This window comes from Mandrillus leucophaeus, unplaced genomic scaffold (assembly GCF_000951045.1).
Source record: "Mandrillus leucophaeus isolate KB7577 unplaced genomic scaffold, Mleu.le_1.0 Scaffold18, whole genome shotgun sequence".
Classification (NCBI taxonomy): domain Eukaryota; kingdom Metazoa; phylum Chordata; class Mammalia; order Primates; family Cercopithecidae; genus Mandrillus; species Mandrillus leucophaeus.
Window position 1 is genome coordinate 5,757,359 of NW_012101809.1, and position 26,776 is coordinate 5,784,134.

Sequence of the window (26,776 nt, forward strand, 5' to 3'; positions counted from 1 at the left end):
AAACTCTTCCCCTGCCCACATATACAAATTCCTGTGCCGCTGGCCTTTGTGAATCTGGAGACTGGCCCAGACCTTATCTGAGCCTCCTCTGGCACTGGGATTCCTAGATGGGCACCCCTGTGGACTTGTACTGTTCTAGTGCTTACCAGCCAGCCTCTTATCACTGCTTGCTGCCAACCAGGGGCTTAAACGTGGCAGAGGAAATTGCCCCTTGTGGTGGTGCTGGCATTTTGGTAGGTCATTATGGTACCTCTCCAGATCTCAGAGGCTGCAGCTGCCCACTGCTGACAGGCACATCACCTGGAGCCACCCATATATATCGACTTGTGGGAAACACAGCATCAGTGAGACTGATTCTGGGAAAGCTTAGGGGTGTGGTAATGGGGATTTCCAAGCATTGACTGGGTGCTGAGGTTCCAACAGCACAGCAGCTGCTCTGTTGAATTTAATGTGATGCATAAAAACACTGACTACCATAGCTTTATTTATAAAAATGAGGGCTAATACAATATAACACTTGTTTTTAATTTAAAACAACTAGAATACTAGTTCCAGTTTTAAAGAAGAAATTTAAGATAGTTATTTCAAAATTAAGTGGTTATTTAAAACTCAAGTAGCAGAGCCAAGACTTGAAGCCCAGGAATAGATCCTATAATTTTAATTCCTATACATAAAGCCATACTGTGTCTGACCCAGTTAATTATATCATTAGCTGATAATATAGATATTTTAAAGTACTATAAAATATGAATATAATTGCTGTTCAGCAGAAGCTGAGAGGAGTCAATACCATGAACAATATTAAGAGAGGAGTTAGTGTGCATGACCCATGTGTCCTTCGAAAGCCCGAAAACCAGAAGGTACCTCCTGTTGAAAGGGCTTCTGGAATGTGGCTTGACGGCAAAAGGTGCCCACTAAGCCCCACTCCATCCATGCCTCAAAGCAAGGCAGTCGAGCAAGGAGCATTGCCAGAGTCACCAAAGGCTGATGACTAAGAAATAGAAATGATGCCGGCTGTTTGGTTTGTTAAGACCTGGGATCCACAGAGCATTATCTAGTGAAATTTGTGGCACTGACTACTAGCAAGTGGAGTCTCTAGACAGCTAACTTAGGTGAAAATGGAGTTTGTGTCACCAGAAAAGACTAAAAAATCAAGTCTAGTACATCTACGGTTGACTCAAACCAACAGGACAGAGAACTTCTGGCAATACCATCTCAAGTATAAAGTATTTGCACCCCTACCCTAGGGTCTGTCCCTACAACTCTCAGGGATAATTTTGAAGGACCCCAGATGTAGGAAATGGTACCCATGGGCACTTCCCTACTGAATAAGCCAAACTGACTACTTCAGGAGTCAGTGTAGTACAAAGGAGGGGAGTCATCAAAATGTTGGTCCTATCATTTCCCTTACCATCCCCATCCAGCACAGATCACTATGTGGGTGATCAATTACATCTTCTAAAGGATTTTTTTTTTTCTAAATTAGAAGATTTTATAATAGCTCTCTTGCTTTATCTACATCAGTGTATATTGGATATGGTACTGAGGATTAAACTTAACGTTGAGTTCATAAATTGCAGAACAGTGAGACAGTCACACCACTTGGAGACTGTGGTCCATGATCCCTGTGGGCAGCAGTCCACAGGCTATGGAAGGGCAAAGCAGTTTTCTGGCCAATTAGTCATCTCATTATATAATTATCACCATCTACATGGGTAAAGTGATAAACTACTTCATGGAAATAAAGTATTTTTCTGTTTGTTAAACCCTATTGGGTAGAGCACAAAATTGAATTCTATTAAAATATAAAAGAAATGTAGATTATCTTTCTAAAATATATTGTAATTTTTTTTTGAGATGGAATCTCGCTGTGTCGCCTAGGCTGGAGTGCAGTGGCGCGGTCTCGGCTCACTGCAACCTCCGCCTCCCGGGTTCACACCATTCTTCTGCCTCAGCCTACACCCAGTAGCTGGGACTACAGGTGCCTACCACCATGCCAGGCTAATTTTTTTACTTTTTATTTTTAGTAGAGATGGGGTTTCACTGTGTTAGCCAGGATGGTCTCGATATCCTGACCTCGTGATCTGCCTGCCTTGGCCTCCGAAAGTGGTGGGATTACAGGCGTGAGCCACCACACCTGGCCAAAATATGTTGTAATTTACAAATGATACAAGGCTTGGAAAAAGCTAACGATTTATCTTGTTCTCATTGGTGAAGCAGGGAATAATCTAAATATTCTTGTAATTTTTTTCTGATTATGAAAGAAATGCTTACTGAAGAAAATGAGAAACAGAAGAGCATAAAGATAAAAATTATCCATAATCTCAAAACTTTTCTGACAGTTTTATAAAATTAGAAATGTTTGGCAAAGAATTTCTTTTTAAGACTTTCTATACCATAACTATGAAAATATCTTTGATCTGACTCAGATTAAATGAGTAAAATAGATATTGAATACTTTCTGACTTAAAGTGTTGTTTATTCTTGAATAAAAACAGCAATTCATGGTATTTTACACATTTATTCATGCAGGACAAAATCTGTATACAATTTAGGCTAAAATTAAACAATTTTTTATCTGAAACATGCAACTAAGAGGACATGCTAATTCAATTTCTCAGTAAGAAAGAAAAGGAAATCATTTTACCCAAATGAAATGATTTTTTAAATGATTGATTTGGCCTTGTGTTTTCCTGCCAGCGTTTTTACATTTGAACAAGAGCAGGAAACGTTTTCATCCTTAATCTTTCAACTTCAGTCTGTAGTATTGAAATCTGTTCAGCTTGTTGTTTTGAAATATGTGTTAACTTCTGCTGTTGCATCATGTTTTCATACCGTTCTTTGACAATCTTTTCGCAAGTCAGTTTAGACCCTATCCCAAAAATGAAGAAGGAATTAGATTTATCAATACTTTCAAATACAGAAGCAGCACTCAGAATCAAACATGTGGAAGAAAGGCTGGTAGCAAAAAGGCATATGCACTTGTATGTTTATTGCAGCACTATCACAATAGCAAAGGCATGGAGTCACCCTAGGTGCCCCATCAACAGTGGACTGGAAAAAGAAAATGTGGTACATATACGCCATGGGACACTACATGGCCATAAAAAAAAGAATGAAATAATATCCTCTGCAGCAACATGGATGTAGCTGGAGGCCATTATCCTAAGCAAATTAACACAGGAACAGAAAACCAAATACCACATGTTCTCACTTATAAATGGGAGCTAAACAGTGGGTACTCATGGACATAAAGATGGCAACAGGAAACACTTGGAGGCCAGGTATGCTGGCTCATGCCTGTAATCCCCGCACTTTGGTTAGCTGAGGTGGGTGGATCACTTGAGCTCAGGATTTCAAGGCCAGCCTGGCCAACATGGCAAAACCTACTCTCTACAAAAAATACAAAAATTAGCTGGGTGTGGTGGTTCCTGCCTGTGGTCCCAGGCACTTGAGGGGGCTGAGGTGGGAGGATCACTTGAGCCTGGGAGGTGGAGGTTGCATTGAGCTGAGATCATGCCACTGCACTCCAGCTTGGGCAGCAGAGGGACACCCTGTCTCAAAAAAAAGGAAAAAAGAAAAACACTGGGGACTACTAGAGGGAGGAGGCAGGGAGGGAGGAAGGGCTGAAAAATTATTGGGTACTATGTTCAATACCTGTGTGACAGAATCATTCCATACCCCAAACCTCAGCATCACACAATATACCCAAGTAACAAACTTGTACATGTACTCCCTGAATCTAAAATAAAAGTTGAAATTATTTTTAAATGATCTATTTTTAAAGAAATGCTGGTAGCTTTTTAACTATTGTATACATTTTAGGATTACTGATTACTTTTAAAGAAACTTACAGTTGGTTAAAGAAAAAAAAACATGCTTACCCATTGCATTACAGATGTCTTTTCTCTCTGAGACAGCTACCAACTCTTCTCGTAGATTGCAGCTTAGGGTGTAATTTGCTATGTCTTTTTGATTGCTGAACTTTCCAAGTTTTTTGAGTAGTTTCTTGCAGTTTTCCACATTCTTTTTGTGGGTCTGAAATTTTTGTTCCCATGATACCCCACAAAATTAATTTTGAAAAATGTGATTTATCCTATAAAGACATTATTCTTATATTTTAAATACATTATCATCATTAAGATAACATCTTACCACCATATCTGTAGTGCCTGGCATAGTAGGCACTCGAGTTATTTGTTGAAAGGTAGAATGGTAGGTTAATAAAAAATTTTAGAAAAAAAATTTTGTATATTCTTAAACTGAGAGAATATTTTAAAAGCTTGAGATTGCTTTGTTTCTAATGTATACTACACAATAAAAACTGACCATTTTTATTCAGTTATGATTAAATAAAACCTTTCCAATGCCAAGGAAAGACTACCAACACTCCCATTACATAAATCCTAACCTAATGTGAAATAGAAAATCCACTTATACTCAGATATGTCCCCAGGGGTTAATTCTAATATTAAAGGAAGTGCTTAATTTTATTTCATTGGTTACGGTTGCAAAGACACTACTTAGCAACTTCGAATTACCTCATGAATACTAGTAAATAACCAAGATTTTATTAGGGTCTAGGTAAATTCATGATTTGAAACACTATTACTTTGCTCAAATGATTTACAACTGTTAGGCTATAATAACCAATGTCTTTGAGACTTACCTTATCTAAAACAGCAATGGTTTGTTCCATTATTCCAATCTGAATACTAATCAGAGCCTCATAGTTTGGTTCATTTAGGTACTTTGAGATTAAAAAAAAAAAAAAACCAGGTAAGGATATTTTTCTCTCTTTCAATAGATAACTTTATAAAGACTGTTTTAGTTTTGAAAGTTACTGTTTTTCATAACAAATATCTATGTAAGTTAAGATTGATTTGGCTTGGCTGAGTGTGATGGCATATGCTTGTAATCCCAGCACTTTGGGAGGCTGAGGCAGGTGGATCACCTGAGGTCAGGAGTTCGAGACCAGCCTGACCAACACGGTAAAACCTCATCTCTGCTAAAAAATACAAAAAATTAGCCAGCGTGGTGGCACATGCCTGTAATCCCAGCTGCTCAGGAGGGTGAGGCAGGAGAATTGCTTGAACCTAGGAGGTGGAGGTTGCAGTGAGCAGAGATCACATCATTGCACTCTGCCTGGGCAAAATGAGCAAAACTCCATCTCAAAAAAAAAAAAAAAAAAAGATTGATTAGGCTTTTGTGCCATAATATTTCCTTGTATTTAGCCATCAATATATTCATGTACACTAATTATTACATCAAAGCACAAATTACAAATGCCTACTTTATTTTCTCATTCATTCAGTCATTTATTCAACTCACCAAACATTTAAGTGTTCCACTTGAGTCCCACATAACAAAGTCCTAGTTAAAGACACTGAGGGAGATACAAAGATAAATAATATGTCCTAGTCTTCATGGGAAGATGATCACATAGATATGATTGGTTGCCAGAAGACATGTAGAGTGTCATGCTAATTCAAAGGTGGTTTGTAATGAGATGGAATTTCTCCAGGCTTGGAAAATCAAGAAAGGTTTTGTGAAGGAGAAGGTGGTATTTAAACTAGACCTTGAAAAGTAGATTTGAGATGTACAAAAAAGGCACACTAAGAAGAGCTGCTGGGAGGTGAAAACTATAGAAATGGGGCATGGCTTGGAATCCACAGAACTTGCATTAGTTTGTAGAAGTGATCGTTGAAGTTAGAAAAACAGAGGACATCACCCAGGGAGAGGTATGGAAAGAAACACAAACATAGCTAAGGGCAAAATCTTGAAGAATGGCTACATTGAAGTGTTAGAGGCAAAAGAGAAGCCAGCAAAAGAGGCAGAGTGGTATGACATGTTGGAAGAAAAATTAATTTGGGGTGATGAAAGTCAAAGGAATGGGAAATTAAGATGGTTAAATGCTACAGAGAATTGAAGGACCACTGGGTTTGACAGGAAATCCTTAGTGAGCTCTGAGTAGAATGATCCTACTAAATGGGTCATGAAGAACTGGAGGCTGCAAATGTAAACTATTGGAAGAAAAATAACTCACAGATATATTTTGAAACACTCCTGGCTTAGAATATGCTTGGTATCACAGAGGCTTCTTATTAAATACTGGTTAAATGAATAAATACATTAATGAACAAAATTAAAACTATGTAAGGGGCTAGGGAGAATTTACCTTTTGGCGATCTCTTGAAAAAAATAGCATCTGAATATCCCAAGCCTTCTGATTTAGATCTTCCCTTTCCATCTCCATTTTCTTATGTTCCCACTCAATCTGAAGTATTCTTTTGTGTACATCTTTAGTTTCCATCATGCTAGCAATTTTCTTTTGTCCTTGAGTCTTTAAAAAAGCACATTAGATGTCCATATAATATGATTCTGTATATAGAACATAGAATATTTGAGGCTGAATGCTATTTTTAGAAAACACTTGGATCACAGAGATAATTCCATCTTCTTTTTAAGAAACAGACATTAAGGTCAGGTGTGGTGGCTCACACCTGTAATCCCAGCACTTTGGAAGGCCGAGGCGGGCGGATCATGAGGTCAGGAGATCGAGACCATCCTGGCGAACACTGTGAAACCCCGTCTCTACTAAAAACGCAAAAAAAATTAGCTGGGCGTGGTGGCGGGCGCCTGTAGTCCCAGCTACTCGGGAGGCTGAGGCAGAAGAATTGCGTGAACCCAGGAGGCGGAGCTTGCAGTGAGTGGAGACTGCACTCCAGCCTGGGTGACAGAGCGAGACTCCGTCACACACACACACACACACACACACACACACACACACACACACACAGACATTTAAAAATGGCTTCTTGGGCAAAATCTGATCACTATAAAGCATGATACTCATTAAACAGAAGGGATTATAAGATACATTTAAATAGCAGAGCCAATTTACTTTATATGTCAACAATTAGGCAGGAACTTTTTTTTGCTGTCACCCAGTCTCCCAACCTGTATGCATTTGTATTCCTACTCATTGTCCTCACACCTGATGCTGGGTGTGGTGTCTTATGCCTGTAATCCCACTACCTTGGGAGGTTGAGGCAGGAGGAATGCTTGAGCTCGTGAGTTTGAGACCAGCCTAGGCAACAGAGCGAGACCTCAACTCCATGGAAAATCAAAAAATTAGCCTGGAATAGTGGTGCACACCAGTGGTCCCAGCTACTCAGGAGGCTGAGACAGGAGGATCACTTGAGGCCAGAAGGTCAAGGCTGCAGTGAGCCGCGTTCATGCCACTGCACCCCAGCCTGGGTGACAGAGGAAGTGCAGTGGCACTTCCTGTCTGAAAAAAAGAAAGAAAGAAAATAGAAAAACAATAGTCAATCATGAAACCAAAAGTTGGTTCTTTTAAGAAATCAGCAAAATTGACAAACTTTTAGCTAGACTGACTAAGAAAAAAGAAAAGGCTCAAATTGCTAAAATAAGAAATGAAATCAAGAATATTACTACCAATATTACGGAAATTAAAAGGATTATAAGAGAATACTGTGAAAATTCTACACCAACAAATTAGATAACATAGATGAAATGGAAAATTCCTAGAAACACACAAACTATAAAAACTGATTCGATAAGTAACAGAAAATTTTAATAGACCTAAAACAAGTAAATAATTGAATCAGTTATCAAAAACCTCCCCAAAAAGAAAAGCCCAGGACCAGAAGACTGATGAATTCTATCAAACATTTAAAGAAAAATTACACCAATACTACTCAAACACTTCCAAAAAATAGGAGAGGAGAGAACACTTTCTAATACATAATATGAGGCCAGTAGTACCTTGATACCAAAGCCGGAGAAAGACATCACAAGAAAATTATAGACCAATATCCCTTATGAACACATACACAAAACCAAAAACGTTCAATAAAATACTAGCAAACTGATTCCAGCAGCACATTGAAAGGATTATAACTATGATCAAGTGTCATTTATCCTAGGATTGCAAGAGTAGTCCGCATAATCAAACAATATAATATACCTCATTAATAGAACAAATTTAAAAACCCACATGATCATGTCAATTGATGTAGAAAAAAATTTGACAAAATCCAGCACCATTTAATGATAAAAACAAAATATATGCAACAGACTTGGAATAAAAGGGAACTTCCTCAACATGGTAATGAGAATTTACAGAAAACCCATCATAACTTCATACTCAATGATAAAAGACTGAAAGCTTTCCAACTAAGATCAGGAACAAGACAAGGATGTCCCACTTTTTGTCACTTTGATTCAACACTGTGATAAAAATTCTAGTCATGGCAATTAGGCAAGAAGAAGAACTAAAAGGCACCCAAACTGAAAAGATGTAAAACAATTTCCATTCACAGATTAATGAATCTAAATATAGAGAGAAAGTCATATAGAATCCAAAAACCCTACTAGAGATAATAAATAAATTCGGCAAAGTTGCAGAGTATAAGATCAACATGCAAAAATCAATTGTATTTTTATACATCACCACTGAAAAATGTGGAAAATAAGTAATAAATCAATTCCATTTACAATAATATCAAAAAGAAAAAACCTAGAAATAAAGTTAATCTAAAAAGTATGTGTACAAAGAAACCTACAAAATATTGCTGTAAGAATATAAAGATTAAATAAATGGAAAGTCATCCCATGTTCTTGGATCAAAAGACTTAAGACAGTACTCCTCAAAGGAATCTATAGATTTAATGCAATCGCTGCCAAAATTTCAATGGCTTTTTTTTTTTTTTTTTTTTTCAAATCCTCAAATTCATATGAAGCTGCAAAGGATCATGAATAGCCAAAACAATATTGAACACAAAAAGTTGGATGGCTAACATTTCCCTACTTCACAGAAGAAAACAGGGACTGAGGCCAGGCTAGTGGCTGATGCCTGTAATCCCAGCGCTTTGGGAGGCTGAGGCAGGCAGATCACCTGAGGTCAGGAGTTTGAGGCCAGCCTGGCCAACAAAGTGAAACCCTGTCTCTACTAAAAATACAAAAATTATCTGAGAGTGGTGGTGGGTGCCTGTAAATCCTGGCTACTTGGGAGGCTGAGACAGGAGAATTGCTTGAACCCGGGATGTGGAGGTTGCAGTGAGCCAAGATTATGACACTGCACTCCAGCCTGGGAGACAGAGCAAGACTCCATCTCAAGAAAGAAAAGAAAGAAAAGAAAAGAAAAGAAAAGAAGGAAGGAAAAAGAAAAGAAAAGAAAGAAAACAGGGATAAATCTTCATGACTTCAGATTTGATTCTTAGATATTTATTTATTTTATTTTTTGAGACAGAGTGTTACTCTGTCACCCAGGCTGGAGTGCAGTGGTGCCATCTCACCTCACTGCAACCTCTGCCTCCCGGGTTCAAGCGATTCTCCTGCCTCAGTCTCCTGAGTAGCTGGGATTACAGGTGTCTGCCACCATGCCCAGCTAATTTTTGTATTTTTAGTAGAGATGGGGTTTCACATCTTGGCCAGGCTGGTCTTGAACTCCTGACCTCAGGTGATCCACCTGCCTCAGCCTCCCAAAGTGCTGGGATTACAGGCATGAGCTACTGCACATGGCCTGATTCTTAGATTTAACACCAAAAACATGAGACAATCCATAGAAGGGGATAAAATATTTGCAAATTATATAAGGGTTTAATATCCAGAACATATAAAAAACTCTTATAACTCAACAACAAAACCCAATTTAAAAATGGGCAAAAGACTCCAGTAGACATTTGTCCAAAGATATACAAGTGGTCAACAAGCATATGAAAAGATGCTCAATGTCACTAGTCATTAGAGAAATTTACATCAAGAATAAACCCACTAAGATGGCTGTAATTAAAAAGCAAGCAAGCAAAGAACAAAAAAGAGAGAAAATAACAAGTTTTGATAAGGATGCAGAGAAAGTAAAACCCACATGCTTTGCTAGTGGAAATATGAAATGGTGCAGCTACTGTGGAAAACAGTTTGCAGTGCCTCAATCAGTTAAACATGCAATGACCATACGATCCAGCAATTCCACTTCTAGGTATATATCCCCAGAGAACTGAAAACAGGTTTTCAAAAACTTGTGCATGAACAGTTATAAGCACCACAATAGCCAAAAGGTGGAAGCAGCCCAAATATTCACCAGCTGATGAATGGATAAACAAAATGTATATCCATAAAATGAAATATGATTTGGTTATAAAAGAAGAATGAAGACTGATACATGCTACAACATGGTTAAATCTTAAAAACATGCTAAGTGAAAGAAACCGGAAAACAAAGGCCACATATTGTATGATTCTATTCATACAAAATACTAAGAATAGGCAAATCCATAGAGACAATGCAGATTAGTGGTGTCCAGGGGCTGAGGGAAGAGGTGAATGGGGAATAACTGCTTCATGGGTGTGGGGTTTCCTTTTAGGATGATAAAAAATGTTCTGAGGCCGGGTGGGGTGCCTCACTCCTGTAATTCCAGCACTTTGGGAGGCTAAGGCGGGAGGATTGCTTGAGCCCAGGAGTTTGAGACCAGCCTGGGCAATATGGTGAAACCTCATCTCTACCAAAAAAATATAAAAATTAGCCAGGTGTGGTGGCACATGCCTGTAATTCCAGCTACTGAGGTGGGAGAATGGCTTTAGTCTGGGAGGCGGAGGTTGCAGTGAGCTGAGATCATGCTCTGGCACTCCAACCCAGATGACAGAGCCAGACCCTGTCTCAAAAAACAAAAAACAAAACAAAACAAAAATGTTCTGGAACTAGATAGAAGTACTAGCTGCACAGCTTTGTGATGTACTAATTGCCACTGACTTGCACACTTTAAATGGTTACAGTAGTACATTTTATGTGATGTGTATTATACCACAATAAAAATAGCTCTAAAAAACTAAGTTACAAAGCAATCAACGCACCTAGATCAGAGATGACAGGTGTTAGAACTATCAGATGGGAAATGTAAAATAATTATGACTAATTTCCTTATAAAGAGTACAGCATGGAACAGTGGAGAAAAGGTAACTTTATAGTAATGAAGCCTGACAAACACTACCTCAATTCAGGTGGTCAAGATTCAATGAACAGTGATGACATGTTGATAGCATGTATCCTTGAAATCATGTGCTGAGAAGGTATTTTACCTCTGTGGTCTCTGTCTCCATACTCCAGGTGAATAGTGATAAATACATCAGAGAAACCACAGTTGAGGCACATTCTACAAAATAACTGACTGTTACTCTACAATAAACTGTCAAGGTCATCAAAAACAAGACAAAACTGAGAAACTGTCACTGTCTAGAAAGAAATGACAATTGGCCAGGCGTGGTGGCTCACGCCTGTAATCCCAACACTTTGGGAGGCCGAGGCAGGTGGGTCACCTGAGGTTGGGAGTTCAAGACCAGCCTGACCAACATGGAGAAACCCTGCCTCTACTAAAAATACAAAATTAGCCGGGCATGGTGGCGCATGCCTGTAATCTCAGCTACTCAGGAGGCTGAGGCAGGAGAATCACTTGAACCTGGGAGGTGGAGGTTGCGGTGAGCTGAGATTGTGTCATTGCACCCCAGCCTGGGCAACAAAAGCAAAACTCAGTCTAAAAAGAAAAGAAAAAAAAAAGGAAAGACATGACAACCAAATAAAATGTATCCTGATGAGATCCTGGAACAGAAAAATGACCTTAAGTAAAAACTAAGGAAGAGTGAATAAAGTTTGTGCTTTAGTTAATAATAATGTATCAATATTACTTCAATAGTTGTGACAAATGTACCATACTGATGGAAAACAATAAAAATATAAGAAACTAGATAAGGAGTATATGAGAATTCTGTGTACTATCTTTACAACTTTTCTAAAACAAAATTTTTGGAAAGGATAGACAACATGCATGAACAAATGGGGAATTTCAGCAGAGGGATGGAAACTGTAAGAGTTAAACAAATACTAAATATAAGTCTATCTATCTATCTATCTACAATAATATGGTAACAGATATTTTGCCTTTGATGGGCTCATTATTAGACTAGACACAGCATAAGAAAGAATGAATGAACTTGAATATAGGGCAACAGAAATTACCCAAACTGAAACATAAAGAGGACAAAGAGTGAAAAAAATGAGTATCGAATATCTAAGAGATGTGGAACAATATCAGACAATCTGACACGTGTGTAATTGGAATCCCAGTAGAAAAAGAGAGAGCAAACAGGGCAGAAGAAATATTCAGAGATAATCAATGAGAATTTTCCAAAGATAATGACAAATATCAAATCACAGATTGAGGACGCTCAGAGAACCTCAAGAATCTCACGCACACCGCCCGCCCCCGACCTAGACACATCGTGTTCAAACTGTTGAAACCAAAGATAAAAAATCTCAATGCCAGACACATTAAATTCAGAAGAACAAAGATAAAAAATATAGCAGAAACCTTATCAGAAACTATATAGATGTTCAGAAGAAAATGAACATCTTTAAAATGAAAAGAGAGAGAACAAATGAACAAACCTGGCAATCCAGTGAATCTAGCAAAATATCTTTCAACAATGAAGGTGATTAAAGACTTCTTCAGATAAAGAAAAACCAAGATAATTAATTACTAGCAGGCTTGTACTTCAATTAAGTTTAAGGAAGTTCTTTAAGCAGAAGGTAAATGATACAAGATGGAAATTTGGATCTAAACAATGAAATAAAGATCTTTTGAAATAGTGAAAATTAAGGTAAATAGAAAATACCTCTTTTCACATTTTTATTATTCTAAAAGATAATTGTCTAAAGCAAAAATAATAGCAATGTTTTCTGTTTATAGCATTTGTAAAAATAAAATGTACAGTAGTGTTATCATCTAATTCCCAAATAGCACAAAATCCCCAAATATTTAGAAATTAAATAACACACTTTTAAATAACCCGTGAATCAAACAGGAAGTCACAACAGAAATTAGAAAATATTTAAACGAAAAGAAAATTAAAACACAAAATATTAAAATTTGTAGAATACAGATAAAATAAAGCTTGTAGGGGATATTTTTTTAGGACTCAATTATACCTAAAGCTTATAGGGAAATAACATTAAATGTTAATATTAGAAAAGAAGTAAGGTCTGAAATCAACTAACCAAGCTTATCTAAGATTATCTTTGCCTGAGTAGGCTGGGCCTAACAAAACGATGGCATACTAGAATGGGCATTTAGCTCTGTGATCCTTCTTGAACCTTAAAATTATGGAGGGAGCTTTTAAAAAATACTCATCCTGGGGATGGGGTCCGGGAACATTTATAAAGTTCTTCAAATGATTCTAATGTGCAACCACAGTTAGGAAACCACTGGCTTAACTGAATTAAAATTACTTATGAAAATGGGAGAATAATGTAAAATATTCAATATAGCAGGCAATATGTTTTGTCTTTAAAAAAGTATAATTGGCCAGGTGCAGTGGCTCACACCTGTAATTCCAGCACTTTGGGAGGCCAGAGCAGGAGGATCACTTGAGCTCAGGAGTTTGAGAACAGCCTGGACAACATATTAAGACTCTGTTTTTACAAAAAATTAATTTTAAAACAATTAGCCAGGTGTAGTGGTGTGAACCTGTACTCCCAGCTACTCTGGAGGTGAAGGTGGGAGGATGTCTTGAGCCCAACCTTAAGGCTGCAGTGAGCCGTGATTGTGCCACAAGACTCTAGCCTGAGGAACAAAGCAAGACCTTGAATAAAAATAAAAATAAAAAGTATAATTACCCGAATCACAGAATTCAAGTCTTCAATTATGTTCCTGTTGATGAGAATTGCATCAGAATACTCCAGCACTAGCTGGAAATTTTCTAGTTCTACTTGTCCTTGTTTAAGAAGAATTTGGATTGTCAAATTCAACTGGAATCTCACTTTCTCTTCCTGTAATCTAAATTGAAAAGCACTTCAAAGCAAGTAGTTGTAATATATTTCAAATTTCACCTATTATCTGAGAATATAAAAATCAAACATGCTGGAGATTAGTGTGGAGAATATTTTCCTGATGATGAGCTTTCCTAGAGGTCTCTCTGAAACCTCTTCCTATTGATGCAGAATTACACCTGGGTTGCTCAAAGAATGGTATGGACAGAAATACATTTATAGATTTTTACTTTAGGATTAAGAAAAGATTGTATAATTTTGACTGTAATAAAAGTAAAGTAAAAATGAAGAAAATAGAGACACTTTTAAATAACAAATCTGGCCGGGTGCAGTGGCTCATGCCTGCAATCCCAGCATTTTGGGATGCCAAGGTGGGTAGATCATCTGAGGTCAGGAGTTCGAGACTAGCCTGGCCAAAATGGCGAAACCCTATCTCTACTAAAAATACAAAAATCAGTGGTGACAGGCGCCTGTAATCCCAGCTACTTGGGAGGCTGAGGCATGAGAATCTCTTGAACCTGGGAGGTGGAGCTTGCAGTGAGCCAAGATCGTGCCACTACACTCCAGCTTGTGTGACAGAGTGAGGCTCCATTTCAAAATAAATAAATAAATAAATAAATAAATAAATAAATAACTCTATTAAAATTCTGAACTTATTTGTTGATTTCTGATACTATATTAAGAATATTTAATATGTAAGTTACTTAACAAATCTATTTCTGGGCAATTCATATTCCTCACTATAGCCTAGATCTAAAAATGATGTGTAACAATGAATTTGGGGACATCAGAGAAGTATTTATCGATGAGGCTATAAATATAGCCAAAAAATGAAGCAAGGACTTAAATATCTTAATCACTTAGTCAACAACAAGTTCCCCTAGAGAAAAATATATCAGTTGGCTGTGTGTCTACATGGAAAGTTCTTAGATGTCTGATTAATTTTCCACATGGTTAGCTTATATGCCTCGAGCCCCAAAGTACTGACTGGAAGAAACAGGTTCTTTGTGTTTTTATGTGGAAGGGGCTGACTTAAAACAATACTAAGATTTTTCTGAAACTTGCTTATTTGTAAGAAGAGCAACAAAACGTGGGAAAGTTCCATCCTGAATCAAGGTCTTATGTAACAAAGCACGCTTTTTAAAATGCAAATTTTAAAGCACAGTGCTGGAAGGGAGATAGCTGTAAAGCAGTCAGTAGGCCTTCTCCCCGGTGATAACACAACCTGACTTAGCCCTAATTAGACTTTGAATAGGTGAACATGAAAGAAAACTTCAAATTACAGGATGAGTTCATGGAACACTCTCTCAATCTCCTGTTGCACCTTCTCTTCCTCCTCAACTCTTTTCCGGAGGAAAGTTGCCATTTCCAATAAGTCAGCTGCTTTCTGCTTTACCTAAAGAAACCGAGCCAGAAACATGTCAGAACATATGGAGCTTCAATTTTAGACAACATACATCTTTTAACTTTTTAAACTTAAAAACCTTAACAGGTCTATCTTTCAAAGAAAGTAATAAACATTTAAATTTAAATGTCTAAAACTTACATGGCATGTAACAATTTGAACAATTTGAAAAGTATCAAATTTGCTTCTTTGTGAAAATCAAGTATGCAAACAACTATAAATTCTTTTATATCTTATTTTTAAAATTTGTTCTCATCACTTTAAATGAAACTATAGAAACAGGTACTTTAACAAAAATATGCCAGCCTGATGCATGTGGGCACTAAATTTAGGGAATTTGGGGGAGTGGTCAAGAAGCAACAAAAGGAAGGATTCTCTTCCCAAATAAACACACTCTTAAATTTTTACTCATTGCTACATTCTAGCAAAACTATAAAGTTGGCTCTGCTGAGCCAAATATAATTCTAATCTATGCAAAATGGGATAACCTACAACAGTGCTGTCCAAGAAAAATATAATGCGAGCCATAAATGTAAGTCACATATGCAATTTTAAATTCTGTAGTAACCACATTATAAAAAGTGAAATCAAAGAGATGAACTTAATTTTACTAATATATTTTAACTCATTGTGTCCAGAATATTATCACTTCAACCTACAATCAATATAAAAATATTAATGAGACATATTTCTTTTTATTCATATTAAGCCTTCTAAATCTGTGTATGTTACAGCACATGTTACAGCACATCTCAATTAGGACTGGCAATATTTATTTCAAGTGCATAGTAACCTTGTGGTTAATGGACACTATTTTGAATGGCACCAATCTAAAAGCAACAGGCCTACACTTAGCCTTCAATAGCTCCAGGGTTAATATAGTATTTCATTATCTTATTACTATGACCAAATACTACCCTAGCAGGGAAACCTAAATAATTAGCTTTTTTGGTTACACTGACCAATGTAAACTATGTATTTGATATTAGTACACTAAAAATTAAATTAAAATAGTATATACTTTCTGTTCATTTTCCACTTTTGCTCGTCTTGTCATGCAGAAGTGATTCCAGACCAAAGGGTTCAAGCCTTCTGGCATGTTACTAATATTGTCCAACTCATCCATGGCTTTCATTAACTGGGCAAAGGCATCCTTACTCAACTTGCCAGATCCTGGTAGTTCTCCAAAAGGGACAGCACTGGTTGTTTCTGAGTGCGTTTTCTGTTTGGAAATCCTGGTATTACCAAGAAAAGCCCATCAACATTTCACATTCTCACAAAAACATCAATGTGAAACAATTAGGCCCTTAGCACAGGCATAACACATTGTATGACTCTTCCCTTTGGCATGTGAGGGCTGGTAGGTGGGTTATTCCACAGATAAAGGGATCCACTTTGCCCTGCTTCCATACTCTCCAGGTTCTCAGACGTGACCTTGGCTAGACTACAGATGTCTCCAACTATTGTCAGCACTGACAGACAGCCATACCTGTGCTAGGAGATATTTCCTTTCTGTATACTGTAAGCAGGCAAATAAATCAACCCATCGTTTCACCTCAGCCTCCCAAAGTGTTGGGAATACAGTGGTGAGCCACCACCTGGCTAACTCTGTTTCTATCTACATTAATAGATTAGTTTCATTTCCCTGTGCTTCAGCTGGAAAGGGAAGAAGGGTACAAAGATTTGGGCAAGGCACTCACTATCAAGATGCTTTACAATACACTGAGGTTCAAACTATATTATCATCCCCATTCTCTAGATGAGGAAAGTCAGCCTTGGAGAGAAGCTCATGGCCCAAGGCTATCGGTCTGACGGGTGATGGAGTTAGGATTTAAAGTTGATTCTGTTTGACATGAAAGCTTGTGCTTTCCCACTGCTGCAGGAGGTCTCACTTCTTTTTCCACAAGGAGAAGGTATATAATCGGGCTACTCATCGCTCACTCTTTTAAAAATAGGAAAACCGCCGGGCGAGGTGGCTTACACCTATAATCCCAACACTTTGGGAGGCCAAGACGGGTGGATCACGAGGTCAGGAGATCGAGATCATCCTGGTCAACATGGTGAAACCCCGTCTCTACTAAAAACACAAAAACTAGCTGGGCGTGGTGGCGCGCGCCTGTAATCCCAGCTACTCAGCAGGCTGAGGCAGGAGAAACGCTTGAACCCGGAAGGCGGAGGTTGCAGTGAGCCGAGATCGTGCCACTGCACTCCAGCCTGGGTGACAGACAGAGACTCCATCTCGAAAAAAAAAAAAGAAAACCAAAACAATAGGCATGTTCTAGGTTAAATTTCCTAGGTTGCCTGTAACCTGTCTGAGTCTGTATCTCAAACACAAATTAGCTGACTATATCTTTGTGACAAACTCCATGATTTCTAGATTACATTTGATTGAAAACTATGAAAATCTGCATTTATAATGGTGGAAGTCAGTGATACTTTCTTAGAACTCTTTTCAAATGGCTATTTTCAACCATTTATACTGGCATGTTTCAAACTTTGAGCACAAGCACATGAGATACTCTGAGGAAAAGCAATTTGTGGTCAAATAAGTTTGGAAAACACTGCTTACTCTGTACCTTATACTTGGAGATCCAAAGGCCAACAATAAATTCTGCAGTAAAAGAAAAGCTGCTTAACTTCCGTTTTTTAACCCAGTATCTTCCCCAAACTTACTTAGTCCTGGAAGCCTATTACAAGTAGTTCCAATTTATACATCAGGGAACTTGTGTTTGTTTGAATGCACTTTAGAAAAAAACTATTTTTAAATCTGTGTGCCAACTATGATGTAAGAGGAACTTCCTTAATGTATAAAGCAGAACCTACAATAGCACTATGCTTACACAGATCCTTAACTGTTTTTAAATAATGAAAATAAATCATTATTCTCTACCTTAAGATATAGACTTAATCTCAAAAAATACTGAATTATGATCAAAACCCTTAAACATCTCCACCTAAAAGATATTATACTGAACAATTCCATTTAATTGGGAGAAAAAAGCTGAAATCTAGTAACACTCCTCTTTATTTGCAAACTTTTTTTCTCAGAAACACAATAGTGATGGAGAAACAAACCTTGGTCGGCGTTTAAAAAGTTTGTACAGTATATCCACTTGATGACCGGGAATTTCAGAAAATTCCTTTTTAAAGCTGCGATCCATAACCTAAGGACAAACATGTCATTCTGAGGACTGCAACTTGGTCTGGAAACCTTTTATTTGCTGACAATACTCTTCAAAATACAGGTGGTAGCACTTTGGTTTTAAAAATCCATGAAACCTTGATTTATAAAGTTGTTAGACATTAACCATTCTCTGTGCGAAGATTTGTTTTGATAAGAAGCATCTAAGTGTATTAAAAATATTATTTCATATAACAGGTCTTAGAAATCATCCAGAAGTTTCCCAAAGAAGTGTCCCAAAAGATATTTACCCAAAAAACATGCACGTTACTCTATTTTTTTTCTTTTCTATTCCATTCTGTTCCATCTGTCTTCTTTATGCTAGTCTATCCTATTCTCTTCCATTATAAAACTGCTGGTCATAACCTACTAAATCGATTTCATGGCCAAGTAATGGGGTCCGCAACCTAAAGTTTGAAAAGCCTTAAAGGCTAGATGATTGCCCTATATTTTGTATAAGAGAAAGCTTAGACCAGATAAGCTTATAAAAATTCATTTTGGCTGGGCGTGGTGGCTCAAGCCTGTAATCCCAGCACTTTGGGAGGCTGAGATGGGCAGATCACAAGGTCAGGAGATCGAGACTATCCTGGCTAACACTGTGAAACCCTGTCTCTACAAAAAAATACAAAAAATTAACCAGGCGCGGTGGTGGGCGCCTGTAGTCCCAGCTACTCGGGAGGCTGAGGCAGGAGAATGGCGTAAACCTGGGAGGCGGAGCTTGCAGTGAGCTGAGATCGCACCACTGCACTCCAGCCTGGGCAACAGAGCAAGACTCCGTCTAAAAAAAAAAAAAAAAAAATTCATTTTATACATGGGTTTTCAAAAATATACAATGCCATAGAATGAAGTTCACCCACAGCTGAGAATTAAGTGGGAGAAAAATCTGTGAGAAAATTATATTATATCCCCTTTAACCTTCCTCCAATCCAGGCAGCAACAACTCTACTGCACTGTCGAGTGGGTAAGACAATGACTCTCACTTTATCTTCTGCCAGTAAGTTGTCGTAGTGCTCCTTGTACACATCCAGGTCTTCTCTTGATTTCTGAACAGCTTCTGAAGTCTGGCTCTATAACAGCATCAGGAATAGTTGATTGTAACTGCAGACTTTGCAGCATAAACAAAAATCTTGGGGATACTAAAAAGAGCAAGGAATTTCCCAGTACAAGAGAAATATGCCTGTGAAGTATTCATTATAGATAAGATTTATAGAAGAAAATAAACCAATTGGGGACTTTGAAAGAACACCCAATCACCTGTTTCTAGGTACAGCCAACTCTGTGTATGAGTGTATGAGTGTCTGTGGAGCACACTGCAGTCTTGGTAGGTCAGCGTGGAGGATGAAGGTGCACAGGCTTCGAAATCACATGGACGTGGGTTCTGAGAGACTGGATATACATGCAAACAAGGGCCAGGCCATATGCAACAACAGAACTCTGACGCACAACCTCTACAATCATCAGCTGGGAAATGAAATAACCAGAGCCTTCATAAGGATTGGCCTCAGACTTTCAGGGCTCGATCATAACCACTAACTTCTATAATTTTGTCCCCATTTCCAACCTAGGACCATCCAGAGAAAGACAAATATGTTCCCTAAACCAGTCAAATGAGTTGTCCCGCTTCTAATTGGCTTGCCTGTAGCTTCCTCATGCCAACAACTTCCAATCATGTTGCACCTGAAGCCCTCCCTTCTTTGCACTATAAAGCTTTGCTACTCCTTTCCTGCCTTTGAGTCTGCCAAAAGCAACTGACGGTGGACGAGTCCCTTGCTGTGCCAAGCTCTGAATAAACAGTGTCTGCTCATTTGCATTTGGATGGTCTTCATTTATTCCCACAGTTCCAGCTACTGCTCTCTTACACACCAGTGGCTGACTTAGGCATGCTACCCACGCTCTCTGAGATGGTATCCTCACCTGTGAAAGAAATCCAGTATGCTGCAGGGTCGCTATATGTAAAGTTGTATTTAGAATGTGCTTTGCATATAATGTTTAATAGGCTCTTAGAAAAAAGTTGAGTTCATGTCATTTATAAGTCACACATTCATAAATGCTCTTTACTAATACTACTAATAAAAGCTGACATTTGTTGAAACTTATTATGTGATAAACATTTGGTATTCATTGTCTTTTTGAGCCATATCTATCCATGCTCATATTTAGAGTTTTTCATAATACAACAGGTTTTCATTCCATACGCGAGCCCATTGCTTACATCTTAGTAAATCTTAGCGTTTCAAATGGCCCAGAGAGAAAAACATTCCCTAAATAAGAGCTTGTAAGCAGCTTAAAAGGTTATATGCCTTGTCCAAGGTCCCACAGCCAGTGCTTTCAACCATGAAGCTATATGGCCTCATTTTATAAACCATGTCATATGAAAGCTACACAGTTCTTTTGGCTACATGATTGCCGATGCAGAATCAAATAACTTTATTAACAGATTGGAATGGTTATTTTCACCTGGCCCTGGAGCAAAGTTCCAGACAGGGAGTCAAGGGATGCACATGGTTACATAGGAATGGTGGAAGGAAGGAAGGGTCTAGACACGTGAGCTCTTGCTAAATGAGGGGCATGTCTATCAGAAAATGCTTGTATTCAGATTTCAGACATATTCTTACTTTCTCGAGCTGTTTCCTTGTAAGGTAGTTGTTCAGGAATTTTTCTCTGGAGCTTAATTCTTCATCCAACAGTAAAGAAAATGCAAGGTTACTTATTTTCAATTCCTCCTGTAGAAATATTTAAGAAAAAAGTTGGCGGAAATACTTGTACCTGAGACAATATTTTCTATAGACTTGGCACTAATCAAGCAAGTTTATGACATATAGGTAAGAGAAATATTTCAAAGAAAAAGGGAATACAGCTTATTGAAATAACTTTAGTTATTTTACCTTTTTCATAATTTCATTGTAAGGTAATCACATATACAAAAAATACATAACATGAACATATAATTTAATGGATTATTATAATATAAGGCAAACACCCTTGTTAGCACCACTTATGGCAAGAAACAGAACTTTACGACTGCAGTTGCTTCTTCCAGGAGTCCTCATCAAAATCTCAACCCCAGTACTAAACACTGTTTTGACTTTCATCATACGTTTCTTTGTAGTTTTATTACTCAGGGATGTATAATGCTGTAGTTTGGATATTTGCCCCATCGAAACTGCATGTTGAAACGTGATCCCTGGTGCTGTAGGTGGGGCCTAATGGGAGGTGTTTGGGTCATGGGGATGGGTCCCTCATGAATAGATCAATTCCTTCCCTCAGGGGTGAGTGAGTTTATACTCTGTTAGTTTCCCTGAGTGCTGATTGTTAAAGAGACCCCCCTGCACCCTCTCTTGCTTTCTCTCTGACCATGTGATTTCTGCACACGCCAGCTCCCCTTCGCCTGCCATAAATGGAAGCTGCCTGAGGCCTACATCAGATGCCCAATCTTGAACCTTCTAGCCAGCAGAATTATGAGTCAGATAAATGTCTTTTCTTTATAAATTATGCAGCCTCAGGTATTATTTATAGCAACACAAAACAAACTAAGACAGAAACTTAGCCACTACAGTATAACTTATTCATAATTTTTTTTCGTGTCTTTTAAATCTCTTACTACCTGGATGATGAAATAATTTGTACAATAAACTCCTGTGACTTGAGTTTACCTATATAACAAACCTACACATGTACCCCTGAACTTAAAATAAAGGTTAAAAATAAAATAAATCTCTTATAATCTTCATGTTCCTTTTCATTTCTTTTCCTCACATTTGTAGTTATCAGCAGTCTCTGTAGCATTGCATAGTCTGGTTTTAATGCCTGTATATTCATGGTGTAGTTTATCAAGGCTTTATTCTTTTTATTTCTTGAAAAATGGCAGCTGGGTCCAGAGGCCTGATCAAATCTAAACTTGATCCTTTTAACAAGACTATAGGTGGTATTGTGTTCTTTGATCAGGAGACATGTATCGTCTGATTGTCTGTCTTTCTGTGATGTCAGCAGCTGCAGGTAGTCAATGCCCGGGTCCATTAATCCGTTGAGAGATGCAAAATGGTGAAAATCTGGATTTAGTTTCCCTTTTCACTTATTAATGGAAATACTTTTATAAAGAGATGCTTCTCATCATCTACTATTTGGTTTCCCAGTGGTACACTTCAGTTCATATGGGAAAGGCAGGCTAAATACTTGATACTTTCCCTTTATCAGTTTTTAGATAATGAATTTGCTGTCATCCTCTGAAAGTGACTGATTGGCACTTCTCTTTTTAAAATATCACAAATTCATAAATTTAAACAAATATGATGGGTTTAATTAATTGCAACTATTATCATCTTTGAATCTTAAATTGTCTAATTTAAGTGAAATGTTTTAAGTTAGCTCCTGAATTATTTTGATATTACTGAGTAGTCTGATAGTTTCCTCATTATCTTACATGGCGAGAGGATCTCAGCATACCTTTAAAAAAACAATAACTTTGTTGAGATGTAATTTACATACCATACAATTCACCATTTACAGTGTACAATTCAGTGTATTTTAGTATATTTGCAGTGTTGTGTAATATAATCAATTTTAGAACATTTCATCATTCCCTGAAAATCCTTTAGCAGCCATTTCCCATCTGCCCCTCTGTCACCTCCTAGAGGCCTCCACCTCCCCACAAAAGCAACAACTTTCTAATTTCTGTCTTTATAAATTTGCCTGTTCTAGAAACTATATGATTCCACATAAATGGAATCATACAATATGTGGCCTTTGTTGTCCGGCTTCTTTGACTTAGCATGTTTTCAAGGTTCGTCCATGTTGTACCATATATCAGCACATTCCTTTTTATTGTGGGATAATACTCCCTTGTATGGATACACCATATTTTACTCATTTGCGCTCAGCTGTTGGATATTTAGATTGTTTCCACCTTTTGGCTATGACTAATGCTGCTGTTAGGCTGGAGCATTCATTCCCAATCTTCCCCCTCACTCCCAGTATATCCATACATCCCCTCCCTGCCAGGCCAGTGATTACATTCTTCTATGTGTGGCCACAACTCCCGAGAGCAGCCCCTTTCCCAAGGCTACAGGTCTTGCTGGGTTCTGGGAACAGCTCTTTTCTGCTGCCTCTTTAGCTCTAGAGATGGTACTGACCTCCCTTTGTTTCTAATTACAACATGTTTGCCACTCTTTGCTGTTTCCCTTAACTCTGCTCATACCTCTGTACAAAGTCCCCTCGCTGAGGGAATTTAAATGTAACCCTTTCAGTGTACCATTCCTGTTGGGATCCTGGGGATATAGTCATCCTCCTGAAGATTCCCTTCCCATCTCTCCAGTGTTGCACTATCTTTTCTCATTAAGCCCCCTGCTTTGGTCAGACACCTCTCAAAACCTCTCATCAAACGAGTGCATGCAAATTTGGGAGATGTGGCATTTCTCAAAATATCATTATTCTTTTTTTTAACTTTTATTTTAGGTTCAGGGGTACATATGCATGTTTGTTATCTAAGTAAACTCGTGTCATGGGGGTTTGTTGTACAGACTATTTTGTTACCAGGTACTAAGCCTAGTACCCAATAGATATTTTTTCTGATCTTCTCCCTCCTCCCACCCTCCACCCTCAAGAAACCAGACACCCCAGTGTCTGTTGTTCCCCTCTATGTGCCCGTGTATTCTCATCATTTAGCTCCCACTTACAAGTGAGAGCATATGGCATTTGGTTTTCTGTTCCTGTGTTGGTTTAATAAGGATTATGGCCTCCATCTGTATCCATGTTCCTGCAAAGGACATGATCTCATTCTTTTTGATGGCTGCATAGTATTCCATGGTGTATAATGTACCACATTTTCTCAATCCAGTCTATCATTGCTGGGCACTTAGGTTGATTCCATGTCTTTGCTATTGTGAACAGTACTGCAGTGAACATATGGGTGCATGTGTCTTTATAATAGAACAATTTATATTCCTTTGGGTATATACCCAGTAATGGGATTGCTGGGTTGAATGGTAGTTCTGTTTTTAGCTCTTTAAGGAATTGCCATACTGCTTTCCACAATGGTTGAGCTAATTTACATTCCCACCAACAGTGTATAATAAGCATTCCCTTTTCTCCACAACCTCACCAGTATCTGTAATTTTTTTACTTTTTAGTAGTAGCCATTCTGACTAGTGTGAGATGGTATCTGGTATTTCATTGTGGTTTTGATTTTCATTTATCTAATGATCACTGATGTTGAGCTTTTTTTCATATGTTTGTTGGCCACATGTATGTCTTCTTTTGAAAAGTGTCTGTTAATGTCCTTTGCCCACTTTTTAATGGGGTTGTTTGTTTTTTCTTGTAAATTTAAGTTCCTTGTAGATGCTGGACCTTTGTCAGATGCACAGTTTGCAAATATTTTCTCCCATTCTGTAGGCTGTCTGTTTACTCTGTGGATAGTTTCTTTTGCTGTGCAGAAACTCTTTAGTTTAATTAGATCCTATTTGTCAATTTTTGCTTTTGTTGTGATTGCTTTTGGTATCTTCATCATGAAATCTTTGCCAGTTCCTATGTCCAGAATGATATTGCCTAGTTTGTTTCCCAGGATTTTTACAGTTTGGGGGTTTACATTTACATTTAAGTAAATCATGATTCTCTTCTTAAACTCAATGGATAGTTTGGCCGGGTATAAATCCAAAGCTAGAAATAATTTTTTCCTCAGAATTTAAGGGCATCACTCTTTGATCTTCTTGCTTTTAGTTACTGTGTACTTCATTTTTATTCCTACTGCTGGAGATAATTAAGACAGATTTTTTTTTTTCCACCTGATCTTTTGGGACATGAGGATTACTTTTTCATTCCACATACACTTTGAACAAAGCCCTTTGCTATTTGGTGGAGATACAGGGATGAACAAGATGCTCTACCCTCATGGAGCATCTAGTCCTGAAAGCATTAAAAATAATCTCACATAAATTACAATTCAGTAGCAATGAATGGTAGAAAGGAAAAAATACAGTATATAATAGGAAGATATTACCTAGTCTGAGGAACTGGTTTTTGAGCTGGGATCCAAAGGATGAATGTAGTTCAGGAAGCAAAGAAGTGTTGGCAGACAGTATTACTGGCAGAGTTGGCAGAGGCATGAGGAGGGAGGGCATTGGGTGTGTTCAAGATGCTGAAAGAGGAAGTGTGGCAGGTAAAGGGGAAGGTGCACAAGATGAGACTGGAGAGGGACCCAGGGCCCAGAGCATACAAGATCTTCGTACCTGGTAAGGATGTTGATCTTCATCCTAAGAACTATGGAAGGGCCCCTGCAAGCTCCTTAAAAGTCACATAAGTAAAGCTTTTATTTACCTGGTTGGTAACCAACTCTGCCTTCACTCTCCTTTCAAAAAGTCTTTTCAAGTGTTCATCAAAGGCCTGTGTGCTTTCTTGAATAGAGTTTTGAAGTTTCTTCAGTTCTGCTTCTAATGACTAAAAGGAAGACAACAGTCAAGTTAACATTTAGGAGTATTAAAGGCTCCTAGGAAGTGATGTTTAAATTTCACCACAAGGCGGGGCAGATGGAGGGCAGCCCTTGCAAGGTGTTCTGGGCCCTGTACTCTCTTAAACCAGAGATAGTCCCACTTGGATCTGTTTAATACACTGTGTGTTGAGATTTTTGCTTAGAAAAGATTACCTTGGGAAAAAAAGCTTAAAATTACTGATCATGGCTAATGATACAGGCAGAAGTAGGATAGGAAAGCAAATTGCAGCAAATCTTTCCAGAAAATCCTCACTCTTTATATAGCACAGCAATCTCCAGACACATGATTTAGTCCTAAAAATTTTTATTTTTTTCAAGCACTGGTCATTTTCACGGCATTATTTCTATTTTAAGGAAACAAGAAGTCAATATACATATATGTATATTTATATATTTGTACTCTCTTGTTTTCTGTATGTTTTGTCTCTCCAAACAGTTCTATATCAAAAGGAAAATGTTCCCTTGCCCTCTCTTTTAAAAAAATTCCACCAGGACATAGGTGAAAAGCTATAAATTTATATTTTTAAAGAGAACAACATTAAAACATGAGGTATAATTTTGATTGCACAGCAGGGTGATTATAGTCAACAATCACTTAACTGAACATTAAAAAATAACTAAAAGAGTGTAACTGGATTGTTTCTAACACAAAGGATAAAAGCTTGTGAGGATGGATACCCATTCTCCATGTTGTGATTATTTCACATTGCATGCCTGTATCAAAACATCTCATGTAGCCCGCAAATATATACACCTACTTTGTACCTGCAAAATTAAAAATAAAAAAATACAAAGTAAAAAACATGTAAAAAAGTGGTATATTGGTATAAATCATTTTTATCCTTTGTTTGTAACTTTTTATTTTGAT

The 26,776-nt window shown here is 37.8% G+C and overlaps 1 protein-coding gene across 1 annotated transcript in view; it reads right to left on the minus strand.

Annotated features, from left to right (window-relative positions):
• Window positions 1–2,455: 2,455 nt before the first annotated feature.
• Window positions 2,456–26,776, minus strand: part of CFAP43 (cilia and flagella associated protein 43) — a 115,907-nt gene continuing 91,586 nt past the window's right edge. The window contains exons 29-38 of the mRNA XM_011977513.1: window positions 21,044–21,151; window positions 19,409–19,495; window positions 18,323–18,411; window positions 16,269–16,482; window positions 15,126–15,238; window positions 13,690–13,849; window positions 6,179–6,343; window positions 4,670–4,750; window positions 3,885–4,038; window positions 2,456–2,872 (exon numbers count right to left, since the gene is read on the minus strand). Of these exons, the coding sequence (XP_011832903.1) occupies window positions 2,706–2,872; window positions 3,885–4,038; window positions 4,670–4,750; window positions 6,179–6,343; window positions 13,690–13,849; window positions 15,126–15,238; window positions 16,269–16,482; window positions 18,323–18,411; window positions 19,409–19,495; window positions 21,044–21,151 (1,338 nt within the window). The 3' untranslated portion in view covers window positions 2,456–2,705. The remainder of the gene's footprint in view (window positions 2,873–3,884; window positions 4,039–4,669; window positions 4,751–6,178; window positions 6,344–13,689; window positions 13,850–15,125; window positions 15,239–16,268; window positions 16,483–18,322; window positions 18,412–19,408; window positions 19,496–21,043; window positions 21,152–26,776) is intronic.